The sequence below is a fragment of the Rutilus rutilus genome (assembly GCF_951802725.1).
Source record: "Rutilus rutilus genome assembly, chromosome: 4".
In the NCBI taxonomy this organism is placed as follows: domain Eukaryota; kingdom Metazoa; phylum Chordata; class Actinopteri; order Cypriniformes; family Leuciscidae; genus Rutilus; species Rutilus rutilus.
The window spans coordinates 50,221,926-50,245,641 of NC_140212.1; the positions used below are offsets into that span (position 1 = coordinate 50,221,926).

The 23,716-nt window shown below is 40.6% G+C and overlaps 1 protein-coding gene across 1 annotated transcript in view; it reads left to right on the plus strand.

Annotated features, from left to right (window-relative positions):
• Positions 1-564: 564 nt before the first annotated feature.
• LOC311289599 (cell-death-related nuclease 7-like) overlaps positions 565-23,716 on the plus strand; it is a 40,166-nt gene continuing 17,014 nt past the window's right edge. Inside the window, exons 1-4 of the mRNA XM_084407732.1 lie at positions 565-588; positions 12,657-12,687; positions 17,459-17,553; positions 22,978-23,075. Coding sequence (XP_084263858.1) covers positions 22,984-23,075 — 92 coding nt within the window. The 5' untranslated portion in view covers positions 565-588; positions 12,657-12,687; positions 17,459-17,553; positions 22,978-22,983. The remainder of the gene's footprint in view (positions 589-12,656; positions 12,688-17,458; positions 17,554-22,977; positions 23,076-23,716) is intronic.

Here is a 23,716-nt window from a genome sequence, read left to right on the forward strand (position 1 = left end):
TTTAAAGTTTATTTGTGCATTGTTCCTGTTTCAAATCATTAAATTTCCATTCCAGTATGCTGAACTATTCTATTAAACTATACAACATTATGTAAAGAACATTGACTGTATTTCCATCTGAAGCAGAATTAAAATGAAATAAACACTGTGAGATGAAACCACAATTGAATTCACATCTTCAATACATTTCAATGCTTCTGATTGCTTGTTTGTAATTATTAAAGTTTAAAAAAATAAATGTGTTTATTGTCTTGTGTTTATTGTATTCTTTTCTATTCATGCTGTTTTAATGTAAAGCACTTTGGGTTTACTTGTTATGAAAGGTGCTATACAAATAAAATTTACGGTGTTGTTGAAAGGTGCTATATGCAAATTTCTGGATTGTGCCAAAAGTTACCTTCCTTGATAATTTTGTTGTTACATTCAGAGAAAGGGTGTGAGTTTAACAAGAAGTAAAGGGAGTTTACTTACTGTAATTTCCAAACCATGTGACCGCAGAGCGTCCTCCTCCCCCTCTGCAGATACTGTATATAAACTGCTCTCTGCCTCCTCTGCATCACAGACCAACAATACAGACCAACAACACAGGTAAGAACACTGAAATGAAAAGAGCTGAATTTAAATTAAGAACTGTTTCTTAGATTACGTCAATGTTTTTACTCAGAATCCGATAATTAAAACTGAACATTTTTCTTATTTGTCATCTTTAAAAAGGACCATATCTGTGTTTTTTTGTGATTTAGTAAAGTGACCATGAATCATCTTTCAGTTTTTAGATGTATTTTTGTAAGGGTGGAATTCCTGCAGTGGTTCAGTCTGCAAGAACTGCCGAATGACTAAAGAAACGTTATTGGCAAGATGGTAGAAAACTGCACATTTCTTGTCTATACCACCCACTGCCACTTATACCAACGACGGAAATAAGCGCAGTTACAATAGCTTAATATTTGTGGGAGAGCGTTGCTATAGATAGTGACGATATTGTATTGCAATATGTAGCACTTCAAAGTCAATACCAAATCAAAACTAGTTAGTACATTAGTTGTAATTGAAAATGTTTAATGACAAAATATGGTTATGGTTACACTTAAAATAGTTACAAAATAAATGTATGAAATGATGTTAACTTATGGGGTGGTGGTGGCACAATGGATAAGACACATGCCTTTGGTGTGAGAGACCCGGGTTCGAATCCACTGTGAGACACCAATGTGTCCCTGAGCAAGACACTTAACCCCTAGTTGCTCCAGAGGCGTGCGACCTCTGACATATATAGCAATTGTAAGTCGCTTTGGATAAAAGCGTCAGCTAAATGAATAAATGTAAATGTAAAATGTAACTTACAGTACAATGCATAAGTTTAGACACCCATACTAAAGTTGACTAAAAAGAGGAATAAAAAATCATCTTTTGGAAATTGAACTTAATGCCTTAATTAAAAAAATTAGGAAAAGTCCAACCTTTAAGGACACCAATTTTCTTTGTGAATGAATAATGTATCGTAAATAAATAAATGTTCTTCCTTAAAATACAGGGTGCATAAGTTTGGACACCCCTATGTTAAATTCCCATAGAGGCAGGCAGATTTTTATTTTTAAAGGCCAGTTACTTCATGGATCCAGGATACTATGCATCCTGATAAAGTTCCCTTGGCCTTTGGAATTAAAATAGCCCCACATCATCACATAGCCTTCACCATACCTAGAGATTGGCATGGTTTTATTTCAGTTAGCCTAAAAGCTAGTTTGATTTGCATTGAGAGATGATCTTATGGAAAGTACCCCATGCCAATCTCTAGGTATGGTGAAGGCTATGTGATAATGTGGGGCTATTTTAATTACTTTAATTAACTTAATTAACTGTGGAACTTTATCAGGATGCATAGTATCCTGGATCCATGAAGTAACTGTAAAATAAAAAAATAAAAAAATCTGCCTGCCTCTATGGGAATTTAACATAGGGGTGTCCAAACTTATGCACCCTGTATTTTAAGGAAGAACATTTATTTATTTACGATACATTATTCATTCACAAAGAAAATTGGTGTCCTTAAAGGTTGGATTTTTCCTAATTTTTTAAATTAAGGCATTAAGTTCAATTTCCAAAAGATGATTTTTTATTCCTCTTTTTAGTCAACTTTAGCATGGGTGTCTAAACTTATGCATAGCACTGTATATTATTAAATGTACCCAGCATATGTGAAAAATGTTACCTGAGAGAGAGAGAGAGAGAGAGAGAGAGAGAGAGAGAGAGAGAGAGAGAGAGAGACAAAGAAAAGGGGAGGCAAAAGGAGAGAGCCCCAAGAAAGGGACCCAGAGAAGAAGATAGCCCGAGCATCAAAGAGACAGAGCAACAGTTACAATCTTGTTTTATCCTTTCCTTGACCATGTGACTAAAACCCAAATGTGAGACATTCAAACTGACCAATCAGATAATTACACTCCCACCACTGTATTAAAGGTGTGACAATTCATCGCCCCCTAAAGTACAAACATTTGGCCTGCAAGCCTAGATCACTATCAGCCCCTCTGTGCCTTTTGTAACTCCAAATGGTCATTGTGGTCGGAAGAGGGGGTAGAAAAACAGTCAAGAATTCTACAATTTCCCCCCTTGGCACCGTTGGCCACACACATGGAGTCCAAAGGTGACGCAATCCATAAAGACCTGCTTTCTGTTGCGTGTAGTTGCATCTTCAGACTTTTCGTCCAGGCTTGTTGCAATAGCAGTTGGTCAGTGTTCAGTCTTTGTTCTCCTTCAGCCCTGCATGAGGAGGCTCCATCAAATGGTGTTGCACCGTTCATAGATATGCAAATCACCCATCGAACACTTCACACCTCCACAAGAACAGGCACTGAATCTGGGAGCAAACGCTGGTTCCTCTTTCTGAGATGAGACACGGGATGTGAACTTTGGTTGCAGGGATCCTGTGATCTTAAAAGAGCATATAACACAACAAACAGCAAAAGCAGATACATGGCATTTCTCATTGGTCAGATGATTGATATGGTCAGATTAAAATTAGTCTCTGGCAAAAAGCCCTTAAATTGATGTACTTATAAACATGGTCAAGGAAAAATAAAAGAAGATCTTACAAGCTCTTACACTGTTTCTGGAAACATTTAAATAAATTGTATTATAACAAAACAACAAATGCTGGTTTAAAACCCCATTTCATGAAGAGTATCAGCAAAATATTCAGTGTAACCAAACACAGAGATTCAATTGAATTAATGTCCAACAACATTGTTGCAAGTAAAATGGACAAAATACAAATAAGCAGAAATCGTCTCAAAAGCATTAATGAGAATACAAATATTTGTACTTGGGTAAAAATGAGAAATACTGACATACATTTTAAAATTTAACTTGGTGAGACTAATGATTACTTAAGTGATAAAGTAAAACCAAAGAAAAAACAAAACAAACAATTACTGGATGCAATTCAGTTATAATTCAGTCTAGATGTAAAGACTTAAATAGCATATGCATTCATTTTGTAAAGCAGAATCAGATAAATGCAGATTTGACTTTGTGTGCAGATCAAATTATGTGGCTGCATTTACCTGTGGCTGTGTGTAAATTTATCATGCCCCAAAACAAAGGTGAGGAGATTTTACAATTGTGATGCACATTTGGTCCTGTTGTTGTAACAGGGAGCCAGCCTGAGAGTGTGGGTATGAGGTGTGATCTGGCTCAAAATCATTAAACACCAATGTTTCAGTTGAGAAGCATGATAAAAGTGCAAAGTACAGAGTTACTGAATCCTGTTGTGAGGAAAGCATTTTCATGGTTAATGCAAACTGTGATTAACATTGTGGCCACATGGCAATTCTATGCTCCTTTACGTGGTTTAACTGCAGCTATATGGAAAAATAGCAGAGTTTTCCACTAAGGAGACAAACAAATTCAACATAGTCACACATGCAACTTGAAATCGCTATGCAATTCCAGTAAAACAATTATTCAGTTTACACAAGATACATGGCCTAGAATTCTTAGCATCTACAACCTTTTAACCTAAGTGTTTCATACAACACTTACAGTAAAGCATTCATGTGTTTTAAAGAATAAACTTAATTAGCCTATGTGCATATGTAGCACAAACAACTATAACGTGTGTTCTATGAGCACAATGTGTTACGCACAATTACACATTTTAAAATACAAACAGGATCATTGCAATTTGGATGTTTAACTATTAAACTTGTTGCTATTGGGCTGCTAACCCACTAGCAAGTGAAGTTAATAGTTGAAGGCCTTGCATGAACAAAGCAGTTAACTCACTAAGAGTTTTACCTGTGCGTGCAGATCGCTGATTTTTGCTCTTAGAAAGTGGTTTACTATTTTTCTGAAAATAAGGAGGAGGTCTGCCCCTTCCCAGTGACCAGCATTTTCCCTCTGTATGGCCTATTTTCTGACAGGAACTGCAAAACCTGCTTTCTTTACCATAGGGATGTTTGCTACGTTCTCCTGGAGTTTGAGGGTTTTCACGACTCTCTAATGCTTGTACACCATGCGTTCTGGTACATGACTCTGAGCTATTACGGTGTTGCATCACCTTAAGAACTGAAATAGGCACACTTTCTTTGACAGTTGCACATGCATTTTCTGAACTAAACGTTTCAGATTCATTAGAGCTAGTCACCTCCTCTAAGAAGTGAACATGCCTCTTAGTCCCATCGCTGTTAAGCATTTTGGGAGACAATTTAGCATTTAGCTTAGCCTTGAGTTCTGCAATGGTCTCTTTGTGATTTTTACACTTTTCAGTCAGGGCAAACTGCTCAGCTAGTAACTTATCTAGCTGTATTTGAAGATCTTGAATCTTTGCCTCAGACTTTAGTGCCTCTGCATTTTTAGATTGCACTTCTTTACATTTAGCATCTATACTTGAAGATAGACATGTTGTTAACTCACGTAGCCGTGTAAAACTTATGAAGTTTAAAGCCTCAATTATTTCAGCATGTTTTGATTTCTTTTGATGTTTGCCTATTGTGTCCCACCATTGGAGCATTTCCTCATCTGGACATTTAATTCCAATGTACTCTTTCTTGAGTTTACACAAAGTAGGCTCAACTTTTTTGCTCCATAAAGCAAACAATACATCACTGTTATCAGATTTTTTCCCTTCCATCCCCGAGGAGATCTGAATATTCACAATATTTACAAATTATACAGTAATGGGACTATTAAAGCTATTCAAAACCTTCTAAATTCTGTTTCATTCAATTCATGCAAATGAAGACATTTCCTATCATACCATTAAACAATGAAAACAGACTTACCCATTCCATGGTCAGAAGGTCAGCTTTAATCCATTCACAAAATCAACTGTGAAAAAATGTCCTCATTCTGATGACCGACCACAGTAAACTTCAGAAAACTCACTGCAAGGGATCCCGGGTTCAGGGACGTGGGAACTATATTGTGAGAGGGGGGGCGGGATTCTTGGGTGGGTGGACGGGGGAGGGGGTTAGTGTAGGCCTATAGTAGGCTGTATGTATCCTGATTTACTTTGTGATTAGTTAAATCTGTTTTGCACATGCATCGCCACAGAGTTAACCATTTCAGACAGTACAGGACAGCCTCTGTCTCGTTTACTTCACGTCTATGGGCGTTACGCACAGCTCAGTGTGGCCCAGGCACGGCGCCAGGATTCCAGTTTTGGATGGGCCAGACCAATTGTGGGTAGGCCTTAAATTAAAAACGTTAAATAAAAAAACCTTAACCTAATAAAAAAATATTGACTAATATAGCCTACTGTTATATTATCTGTTCGTATACATAATATAGATTTTAATAGCTTGATGCTCTTTAAATATTTTATTGCATTGTTAAAAGTTTCCGTGCATAGTACAGACATATCCGCGATCGCTCTCCATGGTTCTGACCAAAGAAGAGCGCTTTGGAATCGCCATTACGCATGAAACGCATTATACCTGGGCTGCGTTTCCCGATAACGTTGTCTCTTAGCGCGCTACGAAGACTCTTAAGGTATAACTTAACCAAAGATATTCTACCACTAAAAGTAAGGTATATCATTGCTAGGCGTCTTCAGGGCTATCATCCACTCGCGAGGCAGAGGCGCTGAGAGGCAGAGGCACTGGTGCCCTCACAGCAACGGCGTTGTTTTTGGTAAAACATAATTTTGACGACTTCATTAAGTGTTGTTTTATAGAAAACTCTTTTTAAAAGATATTCGTTTTTTATAAATTGTATCTTAATTTTGATCAATGTTTTATCAATCAATTGCCCGTACACTCTCAGAAAAAAAGGTACAAAAGCTGTCACTGTGGTGGTACCTTTTCAAAAGGTACACTTTTGTACCTAAAGATTACATATTAGTCCACAGGTACCGCCACAGTGACAGCTTTTGTACCTTTTTTTCTGAGAGTGTATTTAATAAATAAGAAGCAAATATAGCAGACAATGTAATAACCTTAGTGTAATTGACAGAATTACTAAAAATATTTTGCTACCTAAAAGTTAAAGATTTTTTGTGTCACGCATGCATGCATGTCTATTAAATGCATGCCCTCATATTAAATATAAAACGCATGTGGACTGATATTTTTCCAATGTCTGCACTCCTTTATTAATGGAGTATGTAAACAGACGTTTCAATATAATGGTATTAAAAGTTTTTACTGCAAATGTCGAAATGCGCGCTCTTTTGTCCATCAGTGCTTGAGTCACTGATCACATTAGAATAAAATATCTCATAATAAAATACAAAATTGACTGATTTATGAATGGATATGCATAGTTCTCATCAGTCGGAAATACAGAGATAAACGCTTTAATTTGTTGTATTTTTGATCCTGAAAGAAAACAGAACAACAAAAGAGCGAATCATAGGCCTACATGGAGTCTGTACGTGTTATGCTTCTTACGCGGACTTTTGGGACTCCGTTTTGAACTGGTGTCAAGGCGCAATGAATGAAATGCATAAATGGTAATTAAATAGAACCCCTGAAATGAACGAGGGCGAGTTGTTTTATTTTCACAACATTTCATATCGTTTGGAACGTGAAAATTCATACCGGTAATATCAAGCCACTGAACGAACATATAGAGCCCTATTTTGAAATAGCATTGACAGTCAAAACATTTAAAGCTATGAACATGCTAGTAGACACATACATTACTCAAAAAGCAAAAAAACAAAAAAATTAATTCATGCATTTCCAAAGGTGGATCTTCTTTCAGTTGTTCGACTTATAAATCTTTTTATCAGAGTCGAGACATCGATTTCATCCAGGAGATCACTGTGGGCATTCATAATGGCCAGGTGCGTTAGTCTCTCCTGTGACATGGTGTTACGCAGCCAGGTTTTCAACCTGCGCAAAGCCGAGAAGGAGCGCTCTGATGCAGCGACAGATATGGGCAGGCACAGGCATAGTTTGATGAGTTTTTCCACCTCTGACAGCATGGAACGGGTTTGTGGTTGCATGGTTTGGAGAATGGACACAACATCCCGAATTGTGTTAACTTCACGCCCTGTACAGATATCCCGCAGTATGTCCAACTCATGACTTAGTCGCTCTCTTGTAAAACCGGTGAGTTTCAGAGAAGTCACATTAACTTTTTTTCCTTGAGCTGCCTCAATGATCACCTGCTCTCGCCCTGCAGCAACTTGGATTCCGACCTGGTCAAAACGCCTCTCCACTTCTGAGCGCACCAGGTCCAGTGCCTCAAACATCTCCCTTTTCCACACGTTCGGATACACTGAATACAGAAATATAACATAAATACCTTAGCCTACTACAACTGAAAATACCAACTGTATATTTTTTATTAAAAACATTTACCCTCCACTTTGCTGCACTCTTGGTCATTGGCCTCCTCCTCTTGTGTATAGCGAAAGCGTGCAGGTGTCTTGCTGCTGCGCACTGGATGAGGCGGCTTCAGGCCGTAAAGCTCTGCATATTGCTTGGTCTTGGCCACAAGGTCAGTGATGGTTTCATCCTGTCGCAGTGTGCCCAGTTGTTTGCAAAGGAGTTTGCCAGCTTCCATGGATCCTAGAGCTGTGACTTTGGTTCCGTGAAGTGATCGTGCCACTGCTTCACATGGGGTAAATAGGGTTACGCAGGCAAACAAACCAAACACTGTGTGCATATTTGTGGCCTTTGTTAACAATCCTGCAATTTTGGCACGGGTGTCCCCTTTCACAGCTTTGTCACTCTCCAAGGATCTGAAAGTCTGTATCATCTCTCCGTAGCAGGCCAGCAAACGTGACAGTGACACAACTCTGACGCACCACCGAGTTGGGCAGAGGCCAAGCAAGTTCACAACGTCTCCGGCTCCAAATAGGGACTGAGACAATGCTTTTCTCTTTGCTGAATCGTTGATTATAACAGTGACTTCACGCACAAAGTTTAGTGTATCAGCAACAAGACGCACTTCACGAGCCACTTCTTGCAGCACCAGATCCAGTGAGTGATTTGCGCAGTGGACAAAAACAGAGTCGGGACATACTTCCTTCAGTTTAGCTTGCACCCCATTGAACCTCCCTGACATGTTACTGGCTCCATCAAAGCAGTAGCCCTTCAGTCGCTCCAGTGGCAAATGGAGGCGCAACAGGACATCCTTTATGCACAGAAATAAGGTTTCAGCCGTTGTGTCAGGGGCGTTGTAAAAGCCAAGATAGAAATTTTGAACTTCTAGGTGGTCATTGCTAAACTGCAGACTGATTGAAAATTGTTCTTTGCCACTGATATCTGTTGTCCCATCCGCAGTTAACCCAAAAAAGTCAGTTTTTGATGCTGTTGCTCCAATTGTTCTCAATATGTCATGCGCAAATAGTTCCAGAATCTCATTTTGGATGTTGTTTGACATCCAGTTGTCTCTCCTTTTCAGCCACTTATCAAGGTCAGGATCATCGCGCACTCGCTCCTGCATTAGCTGCCATAAGACTCCATCCCGATTGGCATCCCCGCAGTGGAAGCCCCTGGCGCCCCAAGAATCTTACGCAGCTGAAAATAAGTTCGAGGATTTTCCGCGCTGTTCTCTGCTCCTTTGCCTTGGCGTCAGAGAGTAGTGCATTTATTGGAGTGTTTTTCAACGCTGCCAATCTTTGGGTTGCATCTAAATGAGTTTTAGATTTCTCATGGTCTCTGATTTTCTCTGTTGCTTTTTTCCAATTTGAAAATCCCTTATCTTTTAAAAACAAACTGTCGGTGGTTGGGCACAGCAGTTTACTTTTGACAGCCGATCTGCACACCCCACACACAATGCCATCACTGTCCGAAATATATTCCAGCCACTTCCACTCTCGGAACCAGGATGTCCTACAGCTGCGTGCGAAGCTCTCCCCACTTTTTTTTTTAACTGGAAAATTATAATCAGGCGGAGGCCTGAAGGACTGTGCACCTGTATCTGCTTTTTGACTATCCGCGTGTGGCGACGAGGGATGAGGGTGGCTCGTAGTGAGGGTGGCGGTGGTGGGTTCACTCGCTTGAGTCAGCTGCCGCTGCTCATCATCCCGGCGGCTTTCTGCCGGTGGTGCTGCACATAATGATGAATCGGATGTCAAATCCAGTGATGTTGCCCCCCCTTCTCTTATTCGCTTTGCTGTGGGAGCTTTTGAAAAGAAATTTGAAATACGTTTTTGTGTCATATTCTTGCGGGACTCGCGACCTTAAATTATGTCTCCGCTGCGGCTATGATAATGAGATTCTGGAACTTTCACACAAGTTTTTCAAGGCGAGACTGTTATTTTATGGTTTCCATGGTGACGCGTCATTGCTTGTTACGTGACACACCGCAGCAGCAACAGCACTGAATGAATGATGATCTGCTTTTATGTCATGTATCCTTTTTTATTCAGAATATTCACAAATGTGTTAGCTATGGCATAAAATATCTGATATTCCGATTGTCAAATACATGCAAGTGGAAGTGTATTGTTGTTTAAACACCTTTATAACGATCGCGTTAGTTGAGCTGTATGCGCGATATAATTTTATGACGCAAAATTTTGAAATGTAGGCTTAAATCAAACACATTTTAATTCAGATTCTGTATTTACATATATATGTATGTATAGCCCATATAGGGGCGGATTAAGGTGGTCAGGGGCCCCTAGGCTACTCTTTGTACAAAAACAAAACAAAAAAAAAACATATTTTAATATATTCTAATTTTGTCAAGAATTATAAAAAATCGGCAATAAGCTCATAATTTGTGCTAAACTAGTCTAAATGTTTATTTTTAAAAACTTTTAAAAAGCTGGTTATGTTATGTTCTGATCAGAGCTCGTGAGCAGAGAGCGCATTTCTGAATATTCCGCTCGTTCATTCCGCTCAGGGTCGCTCGCTCAACCCAGAATGGCCTGAGCCTGGTTCTAAAATAATAAGGGCTGCCTCGAACAACATTTTTTTTCTAGTCGACTAGTAGTTGTTCATTTAAGCCATTAGTGTAAAGCCCTGCACAGGCCTCAAATCTAAGCCCGAGCCCGGCCCTGGCCTGACCCGTGTCCGACAGATCATTAGAATTATCAGCCCGAGTCCGACCCGAGCCCGTTTTTTTTTTTTTTTTTTTCACAGCGGCAGTCTGCCCTATTTGCAGCTTTATTAAGTTAATTAAGACAAATGTTTTGAGCATTTTTTTTAAATGACCAAGCAGCTGAGCCGACAGCGAGTAAAACATGTTTGATCAATTTAGCCTCTCAAATCATCGCTAATACTTTACTTGGCTACAATAAAATCCATAAATATAAAACACTTCAAGCATATCACACAGACAGTTAAGTTTAATGTTTATTTATTAAACCACAGTGAGTAAAACAACATTTTTAACAACAAAACTCAATGAAGTCAAAAAATGGTCATGTTTTACTTTTACCCACTCCAAGTCTCCAAGATATATTGCACATCTCAAAATGTATCATATCTTTTTTCATGCATGCTGCATGCTCATTTTCATAATCAACACTGATTAAATTAAAAAACATAATGACGTCACATATTTTCCAACCCAGCCCTCAGCCCTGTTGCAACCGTCGTTGTTTAGGTACCTTAAACGCGTACAGTCTCGGAGTCATCGCTGCAACCAGGAGATGAAGAGAGCTGAGATCCACATCACCAAGCACATCTTCGTCTCTGCCACCCCAGGGTGCTAGCGCGGCTAGCGCAGCTAGCGTGACCAGCGCCGTTGCTAGGAGGGCGGCAGCGCCTCTGCCTCTCAGCGCCTCTGCCTTGCGAGTGGACGATAGCCCTGAAGACGCCTATCGTATACCTTTATACCTTTAGTTAAGTTATACCTTAAGAGTCTTTGTAGCGCGCTAAGAGACAACGTTATCGGGAAACGCAGCCCAGGTATGATGCGTAATGGAGATTCCAAAGCGCTCTTCTTTGGTCAGAACCATGGAGAGCGATCGCGGATAGGTCAGCCTATGAACATAAAAATGTCTGGCCAATCCGAGGCCCCTGCACACGTGGGGCCCACACGGGGAGGGGGGGGCTGGCTGACCCCTAGTGGGGGGGGGGCCGCCCCCCCCGCCCCCCCTGTTCCAACGTCTATGCCCGGGTTTCGGCACCATCTGTAAGGGTGGAATTCCTGCAGTGGTTCAGTCTGCAAGAACTGCCGAATGACTAAAGAAACGTTATTGGCAAGATGGTAGAAAACTGCACATTTCTTGTCTATACCACCCACTGCCACTTATACCAACAACGGAAATAAGCGCAGTTACAATAGTGAAAAATGTTACCTGAGAGAGAGAGAGAGAGAGAGAGAGAGAGAGAGAGAGAGAGAGAGAGAGAGAGAGAGAGACAAAGAAAAGGGGAGGCAAAAGGAGAGAGCCCCAAGAAAGGGACCCAGAGAAGAAGATAGCCCGAGCATCAAAGAGACAGAGCAACAGTTACAATCTTGTTTTATCCTTTCCTTGACCATGTGACTAAAACCCAACTGTGAGACATTCAAACTGACCAATCAGATAATTACACTTCCACCACTGTACTAAAGGTGTGACAATTCATCAACCCCCAAAGTACAAACATTTGGCCTGCAAGCCTAGATCACTATCAGCCCCTCAGTGCCTTAGGAACTCCAAATGGTCATTGTGGTAGAAAGAGGGGGGTAGAAAAACAGTCATGCAAATGTCTTTGTTCATTTAAAATATCTTGGATTGGAGTCACGTGACGCGATCGACGAGAATGGCTGCTTGAGGAAGGACTGTGCCCATCCCCGCATGATATTTACTTTTAAATTTGACAAAGAGTCCATATTTATGCGAGTTATTGTGTGAAAAGTTGTCTTTATATGCAACAATGCCAAATAACACCAGAAGCACTTCAAATCCCTCGAAAGCGGGCTCCAGTGGAGCGAAGGCTAACGAAATGGCTAATGCTAGCCAAGCTAACCTGAAGAAACCGCAGCCTCATGACGAGCCCGACGTTGTTGAACCGGATGCTAGCTCCATCCCTGGTAATGTAGCCAAAGAGTTTGCTAAACTCACTGCATTAATCCTGGAAAAATCGGACGCTCATGACAAGAAGCTGGAGGCTATCTGGGTGACAACTAGTGCAACTGACAGCAAACTAGCTGAAATCACAAGCCGCATTTCTCAAGTTGAGTCATTGGATCCTGTTGTTGGGGTATTCAGAGGATGTTTCTGTTGACTTTAATTTTATTTATTTATTTTATTTCTGTCCCCTCAGGAGAGGAGGGGGATCCTTTTGGGACCTGGAGGTTAGTAAAATCTAAATATGGTCCAAGACAACACTGCTGCTTATATTTCGGTGTAAACTGAGACTTTATAGGTGAGGCATCCCAGTTCTTGTCCTTGCAACGTTTGCCCATTATTTGGGTTTACGCATATGGGCTACTTAAGGTTTATTTATTTAGTTATTTATTTATTATTATTATTATAATTATTATTATTATATATTTCAAATCTTTTTTTTTTTTTTTTTTTTAACTCATTGTTTAAGCTTTAAAATATCTTCCTCTTTGTTAATAATGTTCATGTTTATGCCAGTGTTGGGCAGTTAGGAGGGTGGGTGTCCTCACTGCCTGTCCTGGGCAGGGCAATGGGTGCGGGGTGGGCGGGGCATGTTCATAGCGGCTTCAAGTTAGAGTGTCACGGACCAAAATAAGATTAGTGTAAGCGTCTGGCTTCTCAGATGCATTTTTGTTGCTTTGTATAAATTTAACGTGTTTTTTGTCTCTTATTATTTTGTGATGTCTCTCATAAATGAGTCATTTTGGAAGGTACAGCGCAATTTGTATAGCACTCATTTTATATTATTACAGCTAGTAGTACTAAAGGTTTAAAGCTTATGAGCTGGAATGTCAGAGGCCTTCATAATAATGTAAAGAAGAGGAAGGTATTAACTTTCATTAGATCTAAAAAATGTGATGTTGTATTTATGCAAGAAACCCATTTATTATCACAAGAATCTCAAAAACTTTGGGGTGATTGGGTGGGCTTTGTGGCGGCTGCCTGTGGCAGTAGTAAGAGCAGAGGAGTAGCTACTCTAGTTAACAAGCAACTACAATTTAAATGCTTAAAAGAGAGTAAAGATGAGGCAGGGAGAATGCTGTTGACGCTGTGTGAGATTCAGGGGAATAGTATTATACTAGCAAATGTGTACGCTCCAAATAGTGACGATCCTGAATTTTTTTGGCTACTCGAGAAGAAACTGAATGCTTTAGGGGACTATCCAATTATCATGGGGGGGGATTTTAATGAGGTAATGGACCCTATATTAGACCGTAGTTCACCGTCGACCCGTACTACTAGGGCACACACAGTGCTCAAAGATATGTCCAGAGCATCGGGTCTAGTAGATATTTGGCGTCTACAAAATCCATCTTCGAGAGATTTTACATTCTTCTCTTCACCCCATAGCTCATTTTCCAGAATAGACTTTTTTTTGGTGTCTCAGTCGCTGGTATCAGCAATGGGAGCGAGCGACATCGGTAATATAGTTATCTCAGACCATAGTCCAATATTTCTTCATATTCTGTCTTTTAATAAGCCAGCTAGGTCAACAAGATGGAGATTAAATTCTAGTCTGTTATTAGATGAGACCTTTAAGGCATCACTTAGATCACAAATTAACCTCTATATAGAGACCAATCTTCCAACGGCTCCGTCAGCAGGGGTAGCTTGGGAGGCTTTGAAAGCATTTTTGAGAGGCCACATAATTCAATACTCGTCATTTAGGAAGAAGGAAAACAATGCTAAACTCCAGGAGCTTGAAAAACAGATCACAACAGCAGAATCAAACTGTAAAAAAAAATATGTCTTCTGATAATCTCACCAGATTGACTAGACTAAAGTATGAGTTTAATTCAATTATGACCCAGAGGGCAGAATTCTCTCTATTTCGGGCAAGGCAGAAATACTTTGAGGAAGGTGACAAGGCGGGTAGACTACTTGCCAGGTACATTAAACAAAAGGAAGCAATGAGTACCATTCCTGCTATTAAAGGGGACAATGGGTCTGTCCTGACTGATCCCAAGGAGATTAATTCAGCTTTTAGAGACTTTTATATAAATCTTTATACTTCAGAGTCGGGAGGGGATAGAGAGGACATTTCATCTTTTCTGTCAGGTCTTGATCTGCCGGTGCTGTCAGAGGACCAGCTTGAACGTCTTGAATCACCTGTTACTATTGAGGAGATAAGTGACGTGATTAAACACCTTCCTTCAAGTAAAGCACCAGGCTTTGATGGCTTTACGGCTGAGTTTTATAAAGCGTATGCTGAGGAACTTGCACCATTACTCCTAGACACCTATAATGAAGCTCTTGAGAAGGGTGAACTCCCTCCTTCATTATCTGAGGCCATTATCACCCTTATATTGAAGGAGGGAAAAGACCCTCAAGACTGTAAAAATTTTAGACCTATTAGTTTAATCTCCTGCGACAGTAAAATTCTATCTAAAATTTTAGATAATCGTCTGGACAGGGTAATAACCTCCTTGATCCATCCTGACCAGGTTGGCTTTATACGTTCACGCTCCTCTGCTGACAACATCAGAAGACTTATTGATATTATGTGGGCCACTAAGGATAATACCTCTCCCATTGCTGCTATCTCGCTGGACGCCGAAAAGGCGTTTGACAGGGTGGAGTGGCATTATCTGCTCTCCACCCTGGAATGTTTTGGCTTCGGTAAAAAGTTCATAGCTTGGATTAGGCTCATATACACTCACCCCTCGGCATCAGTGCTCACAAACGGCATTATCTCCCTTCCTTTTGATCTGGAAAGAGGAACGAGGCAGGGAGACCCTCTCTCTCCACTACTTTTTGCAGTTGCACTTGAACCGCTAGCGGTTGCTATACGTAGAGAGCCTGCATTCCCAGGCATACAAATTGGTGACAAATGTCATAAATTGATGATGTATGCAGACGATATTCTTTTGTTTGTCTCAGATCCTGAACATTCTCTTGTATCACTATTTAAAATTATTGACAAGTTTTCATTCATTTCGGGTTATAAAGTCAACTGGACAAAATCTGAGGCTCTTCCTCTCACATCATATTGTCCCAAATCCCTCTTCCAGGCTGGCACCTTTTCCTGGCCTAAGAAAGGCATTAAATATCTGGGGTTAACATTCCCCTCTAAATTGGCGGATCTCATTAAAACAAATTTTGACCCCCTACTGGACAAACTGCGGGCCGATGTAGAGCGGTGGTCTCCTTTGTATCTTTCTATGTGGGGAAAGGTGAACATCATTAAAATGATTTGTGCTCCTAAATTTAACTACTTGCTTCAGGCTCTTCCAGTCCAAATTCCGTTGCGCTATTTCAAACAATTTGATCAACTTTGTAATAATTTTTTATGGAATAACAAACGTCCTAGGATGAACCTGCGAAAGCTGCAGAGGCCAGTGGATAGAGGAGGATTAGGTGTGCCCAACTTGCTTTTTTATCATTATGCGTTCACCATTAGGCACATGGCACGGTGGTCCTTGCCCCCCGAGAGAGCCCCCCCTTGGTTTCACCTTGAAAGTGTGGTGTCCTCCCCTCTCACACCCATAGAATACATCACAGCAAAACTATCCCAACAGAATCAGTCACATCCCATTTTTTCCCACATTCAGTGGGTCTGGAAGAGAGTAGCTAAGATCTTTAAATTTGATCCGTATCTACACCAGTCTGCCGGGATCTGGCGTAATCCCAAACTCTGTATAAATAAATCTCCCTTCCTTTGGAAGCTCTGGTTGCAAAAAGGGATTAGGGTGCTCGGAGACTTGTACCAGGATGGGACATTAAAATCTTTTGAGGCACTTAGACAGGAATTTGACTTACCACGTAATCAACAATGGAAGTATTTTCAGTTGAGACACCTCCTGGGGCAGGTCTTCGGCTCCCATTCATTAGTTCTCCCGAGTGGCGACTTATTAGAGAAGGTTCTAACAATTTATGGGCGCGGTCATGAAGCCTCTGTGTACTACGCTATGATCCTTACGGCCTCGGACTCTAATATATTGTCCCTTAAAATTACGTGGGAAACTGACCTAAAGGTGTCTTTTTCAGATGCAGAATGGGGCAATGGGGCAAAAATTTCAAGGGAGCTGCGAACGCGACTTATCCAATTCAAAATATTAAATAGAATTTATTGGACACCATCCAGGTTGCATAAGGTTGGTTTGGTTGAGAACTCCGATTGCTGGAGGTGTCAGGACAAAAATGGTACCCTAGTACACATGCTTTGGAGTTGCCCAATAATTTTTTGGTCTTCCATGCACACAGTTGTTGAGAAAATTGTCGACCAGAGTATCCCGTTCACCCCTAGTTTGTTTATTTTGGGGGACCCCTCTGCCTTAAGCGATTTGACCCCTCCACTCTCTAACTGGACCCAGTCTGTCCTTATGTTAGGCCGGAAACTTCTGGTCAAAGAATGGAAAGCCCCCTCCGCACCTACACCGGATGCGTGGTGTGCTGCTTTGGGTCAGCTGGCTTCTCTTGAACAACTGTCCTATAGGTTGCTTGATAAAGTGGAGGAGTATAACCTGAAATGGGGGAAGTATCATGCGTATACTTTGGGCGTTTAATGGCGTTCTGGCTTTTAAACATATAATTTAACTCTGTAACAGGATTGTCGGACACATTTGATTGACTACTGTACCTACATATAGACAAGGTTGCAAACTCAAGGACTCTGGGCATCACTGTTATTGGTGTTTTTTTTTTTTTTTTTTTTTTTTTCTTAATGTATTCGCAATATTTTTATTATTATTTATTTATTTATTTATTTTTTATTATATTTTTTTCTATGGATATGTTATGTCTTCCTTTCATTCTATTTTGTTGTATGTTTGGTTTTATTTGTTTTCATGACTGATTTGCGTGTAAAATGTTTTGGAAAATCTAATAAACTGCTAATCATAAAAAAAAAAATATATCTTGGATTATTTTAAATTCTACATTTTATTAATATATTTGACATAACTAATAGCTGAAGATGCTATATTACCTTCATATGATTCATTATTTTCTTTCTTCCAGACAGTGTCCGTAGTCACCCCGTCACCAAGCTTCAGGAACTTCAGATCCATTTCTCTGGACCTCTTCCTGGGTTGACCAGGACTTTAAAAACACAGGTATGGATCACAGGTTGGATCAAGTCTGTCTTCATGTTTAATAGACGTCCATTGATGTGAAATGTTTAATGATGTACTCCTTAATATTTGCCATATGGAATAATGTGATATGCTATATGTATAAATATGCATAATATCCAGTCAGTTTCACTCAAATCTGAAATTGAAGGCGCCACAAACACAAAACAGCAGCCAGCAGTTTACAATAAAGATGTTTACTAGAGGAGCCTGGTTAGCTCAGCTGGTAGAGGGCGCGCCCCATGTACAGAGGCTCGTTCCTCATCGCAGTGGGTTCAATTCTGACCTGCGACCCTTTGCTGCATGTCTTTCCCCCTCTCTCTCCCCTTTCAAATCTAAGCTGTCCTGTCAAATAAAGGCCTAAAAATGCCACACACAAAAAAAGTTGTAACTGTGTGAATGAATGAAGTCATGTTAAAAAAAATACCAACTGTGAATTTATCAAAAACTGATGAATGTCTGGTACTAAAGTAAGGATTTTTAAATGTAACACATTGACTATCAGGTTCCTCACTAATTAATTACTTTAGGCCACATTTACACATAGCCGGGTATTTAGAGAAACGAATATTTCCCCCCCATCGTTTTCAAAAAAGTTGTCGTTTACATTAACCCGCATAAATACGCCGTCGAGGGCCATCATAACTATGCCAAACCTATGGGCGGCAGTGTAGGGAGAAGGATAAAGCCATGCAAGCCAATCAGAATCCTCAAAATCGACAACAACGAATAGCGAGCGACTTCCTGTTCCTTTCAAAACAACAGACATGGCGCGAGGTTCATGACGTAAGCATTTTCTGGCGCATAATGTGACGTTTGAGAACCTAAAACCCCGTTTCTCCCAGTTGACACGGCAACACATAACCGGCGTTTTCATAAATCTCCACTTTGGCCGTAGTTTTTAGAAATAATCGTTTTCTGGGATAAAAACGGCGTTTTCGTGTAAATGACAGGCCAAAACGCAGGGAAATATCTGCGTTTTCCCATCGTGTAAACGGGGCCTTAAAGTGCCCATATTATGACAAAATCACATTTTCTGGGATTTGTGGTATTTTGTGTCTCTGGTGCTTCCACACACATACACAAACTTTGATAAAAATCATCCGTGCTGTTTTGAGTGAGATACAGTTTCTGAATGTGTCCTGCCTTCAGTCTCCTGGTGAGCTGGTTAAAATCGGCACGGCTTTCTACGTCACAAGCCGAGACGCCTAGGGGTAGGGCTGCACGATTAATCGTATTTTAATCGCGATAACGATATCTGCCTCTCTCGATTAATTTTAAAAAATCGTCGTGATATTTTCCCGCTCGTTTTTAATCCTGAAAACGCTTTTTTATTAGACATTTGTATTATCTTTCATTGTAAACAAGTCCCCACTAGCATTGATGTTTGTGGTTGCCAGATCTGAATAGCTTAAATCTCCCAAATTACCCAAACAGAGCTTTTCTCTTACATTTTATGCCCCGTGTTTTACTTAGTCGGTGCAATCTGGCAACCCTGCGCGCGCGCTCTACACTGCGGAAAAAGCACTGATCTCCACAGCGATATTCTGTTCGCATGAAATTGTTACACAGCCAGTCTGTATCTTCACAAGCCACTTGTGCTGTTTGTGTGACTAAATCTGTTTCTAAATGAGTTTCACTGTTCTATTTTTTGAAGTTTAAGTTTTCATTTAAGTTTAAGTTTACCAGTTTTCATGATGTGTTGTGAATCAGTTGAAAACGACAGCCACTGCCCGTTTTCAGTGTGTATCAACAAGTAAGTTAGACTATTTTTCTTTGCAGTACAAATTTGCTGAGCGATCTGGATCTGTAGCCTACTTTGTCTCAGTTTCAACCGAAATGTGTCGCTTAGAAGATCTAATGTGAAGACGCATCACAAAGCGCTCATCTAACGTTAAATCATGCCATTTGTATTGACTTGCTGTCTGAGGAAGTTGTAGTTGGTTAAATGAAGTCTGATGGTTTGAAATTAACACCCGCCAAATGTGGCTAAAAATGAACTTTGGCAGGCATTGCTTTCAAATCACTGGCTTGGCATTTATTATGTTTACTCACTTAGCTGGGGAAATTCGTGTAAACCAAATCTGCTCGGATTTTGCGCAAATACTCGTGCAAAACCGTTAACTGTCTCTTCTCTTTCTCTGTAGTTTCTCAAATGAGAATAATCGTGATTAATTATCGCGATTATAATTTTGAGCAAAATAATCGTGATTATCATTTTAGCCATTATCGTGCAGCCCTACCTAGGGGGCTAACCGTTAGCATGCTAGCTTGTTCTCAATGGCAAAACACTGCTAAAACACACACAAATTCACCCTAATCTCCAAAATAAATTGTATAGAACTACTTCCATGTCCCTGTTCTGCAGGTATTCCTCGCTAAGTGTGAAGTGCGCCCTCCTTTAGAAGAAGTTTCCCGGCTAATCCTGCCTTGTACTGACTGAAGTTGGAGAAACAGCTAGCTAGTAATTGTGAGCTTACCTAGTTACTGAGCATGTGTGACTCCAAAAAAGATGTTACAGAAGTGAGAGGTCTCACTCTGAAGCTAAAACAAAGACCAGGGGCCTGTTGTACAAAAGTAGAATAAAGATATCCAGGATAACTGAAAAAGCGCAGCTTGACTTAGTGTGATCCACTCATCGCGGCTTAATCAGTTGCACGTTTGCCGACCAGGATAAGTAGGTGAAGCTATGTCAAGCCAGGAGTAGATAGCTGGGATAAGTGCACGTTCACGGATTTCTTAAATAGACCACGGTATCGATCACAGATTTACTGATGCAGAAATGGAGAATACGCGTGTGGCACATGTTTCACCCGCTGAGCAGCAACTAATTATGGAAAGTTATGAGGAGGTGAAGCATATTATGCAGAAAAGGAAAATACGGCTGTTGTTATCAAATGGAGAGAAAAAGCCTTACAGACAATAGCGGACTAACTGAATGGGTATGGATTTAAAAAAATCTTACTGGTCACTCCACATTTTTACAAAGTTGTTCATTCTGTTTTAATTGCGTTAATATGCTTGTTTTATCTGTTGGTTTTATTGCTGTATCTGTTTTTATGTGCTAAATGTGCTGGTTTTAAGGCCCTTTCACACTGGACGCGATTTTGACGCACGAATAATTCGCGCGATGGTTTTATTTTTTGATCAGCTGTTTGTGTAATGAGTGCTTTCACACCGAACGCGAATGTGCTGCGGCGAAAAAACGACTTTTATTTTTTTCGTTTCGATGTCGATTTTTTTTTCCTTTTGCGGCGACAGAAAAGGCTTCAGCCAAACGCATACTACAAGGACAATGATTGTGTGGCGTAACATTGCCAACCAACTCGGTCATCACGACTGTGAGTATGTTGTGTGATAGTTTTAGTTGTTGTATAGTCCTGTGCTGTGTAGGCTAGCAGGCTAAACTACATTTGGGATAGAAAGCTAATCGTCAAAGATAGAGATAGAGACCGTGTTTACGCGGCTCATGTGATGGGTTTTGACGCGAACTATTCGCACACGAACTATTCGCTTTTTCGTTACGCATGCGGTGTGAAAGGGCCTTTACTGTAAAGTGTCTTTTAGCCTACCATGTAAAGCACTGTATAAATTAAATGTATTATTATTTAGCCTACTTTGCTGTTAAGAGGAAGCAGGGAATGTGGACCCAAACGCAGAGGAAGGCAGGCAGGCAGGAGGTGGTTGACCTCGAGGATTTATTATAACAAAAAGTGGCAGTACAGAGACCGGAAACTCACAAAAGAAACCGATGGGAAAAACACTGGCAGGAGAAACTGGCACACACAGGCACAGGGAAACGACACAAGTCACGGGGGAGAACACAAGGGCACGGATACAAACTGAACAGGCATGGACACAAAATGATCTGACAAAAGACAAAGGGAACACAGAGGCTAAATACATGAGGTAATAAACAAATGAGGGACAGGTGATACAACAGGTGAAACACATCAGGGCGGGGCAGGACAATCAACAAAGGCGGGAAAACACCGCAAGTAAAGCTAGACATGACAAGACAGAAAGCAGACTATCAAAATAAAACAGGAAACAGGAACACAGACAGAAAACATGAGGACAACTAAACACAGAAATGTGACACAACACAGGACACAGTCAAGAGGGGATAAACACAATAAACAGGGAGAAAACTAAACAGAAATCTACAAAACCGGATACAGACAACAGAAATGAACCAACAGGTAACAGAAACGGAACAAAATGCAAAGCAAAACACTGAAACCATAACACTTTGCCATAAAAGTGAGCAGAGGGAATTAATGTTCCTTGGGAAATTTACCCAAATTTACCAGGCCGATAATCGGCCATGGGACAGTCTGGCGAGGTCAGTGACTCAGTCTGGGGGGCTGTCAGCGTTCATTTTGGCCGACCTGACGTGTTCAGTCGGCAGCAGGGCCGTCGGGACTCACCCGGAAATGACGAGCTGGATGAGCGTGACTAGAGTCTCTCAAAATCTGATGAAAATCTTTCAAACTGACCTTTGTTGATCTGAAATGAAGACAGATTCAGACACTGCACTTTAATTCAACCTGCTTTTGTGCAACCAAGTCAAAGCTAAATTCATCCAGGATAACTTAAAAATCCCGGCTTAATCCCTTATCTTGGTTTTGTGCAACAGGCCCCTGAACACAGGGTGAAAAGAGGAGCTGCACAAATGTACACTACAACAAAAATATGGTGTTTTTTGAAAATTAAACCATGTAAACCTAGTCTGATACAACCTCAAAATACAATTATGAACCTGAAAATGAGCATAATATGGGCGCTTTAAAACCTTTTGTAATAGCGATAACAAAAACAAGATGATGTGAACTCGAAGCCCAGTGAATGTAGCGGTGTAACTGTTTAATGTAATTGTGTGTTTTAGGGAGTTATGTGGAGGATTTTCCTGATGGTCAGTGAATGTGGTGGTGTAACTGTTGCTGTAATTGTGTGTTTTAGGGAGTTATGTGAAGGATTTTCCTGATGGTCAGTGAATGTGGAGGTGTAACTGTTGCTGTAATTGTGTGTTTTAGGGAGTTATGTGGAGGATTTTCCTGATGGTCAGTGAATGTGGTGGTGTAACTGTTGCTGTAATTGTGTGTTTTAGGGAGTTATGTGGAGGATTTTCCTGACGGTCAGTGAATGTGGTGGTGTAACTGTTGCTGTAATTGTGTGTTTTAGGGAGTTATGTGGAGGATTTTCCTGACGGTCAGTGAATGTGGTGGTGTAACTGTTGCTGTAATTGTGTGTTTTAGGGAGTTATGTGGAGGATTCTCCTGACGGTCAGTGAATGTGGAGGTGTAACTGTTGCTGTAATTGTGTGTTTTAGGGAGTTATGTGGAGGATTTTCCTGATGGTCAGTGAATGTGGTGGTGTAACTGTTGCTGTAATTGTGTGTTTTAGGGAGTTATGTGGAGGATTTTCCTGATGGTCAGTCTGCTCTGCTGGAGCGCTGACGGACAAGTGACTTGCAGAGACCACAACAATGGAGAAGTGGACTGGTGAGACAACACTTCTACTACTACTACTACTACTACTACTACTACTACTACTACTTTGAAGTAGTTTATTTCTGTTCTTTTTTCAGCAGAACAATAAACATATGGGAGAATTAGCAGAGTGCAGTGAACTCCAGATTCAATTTCTGATTCAATGTCATATTTCAGTTGCAAAACTAATTATCTCTGATATTTCTACATGGTTCCCTCTTACCTGCTGCATTATTAAAAGTTTCAATGTTTACATAAAAAATTGCCCCAAAGCAGTTACATTAATGTACTTTTTACTGAAAAAAAGGGGGAAGATCTCCGTCGGTCAGATTTGAACCCTGTGGCCTAATAATGTTAAACTGATTATCTTTGGATTGTGGACAGAACAACCCTGCGAGGCAATTAGAGCCCTCTTACCTGAAAAGTGTGGTGTGTGTGTGTGTGTCTGATATCGGTTGCGTAAGCTGTAGTGTGGGGGTCCTAGATTAATTTACTGTCCTACCCGGAGAATGAAGTCACACACCAGAGCTGTTGTTGGGTTCTTAAATGATTTGTAGCTACAGTAATACAGCCAATAATGACACAACATAGCAAGAGGGAAGGGAGGGTCAGAGCTGGTTTCTTATGTCTTTTACACAGTGTTGGGGAAGTTA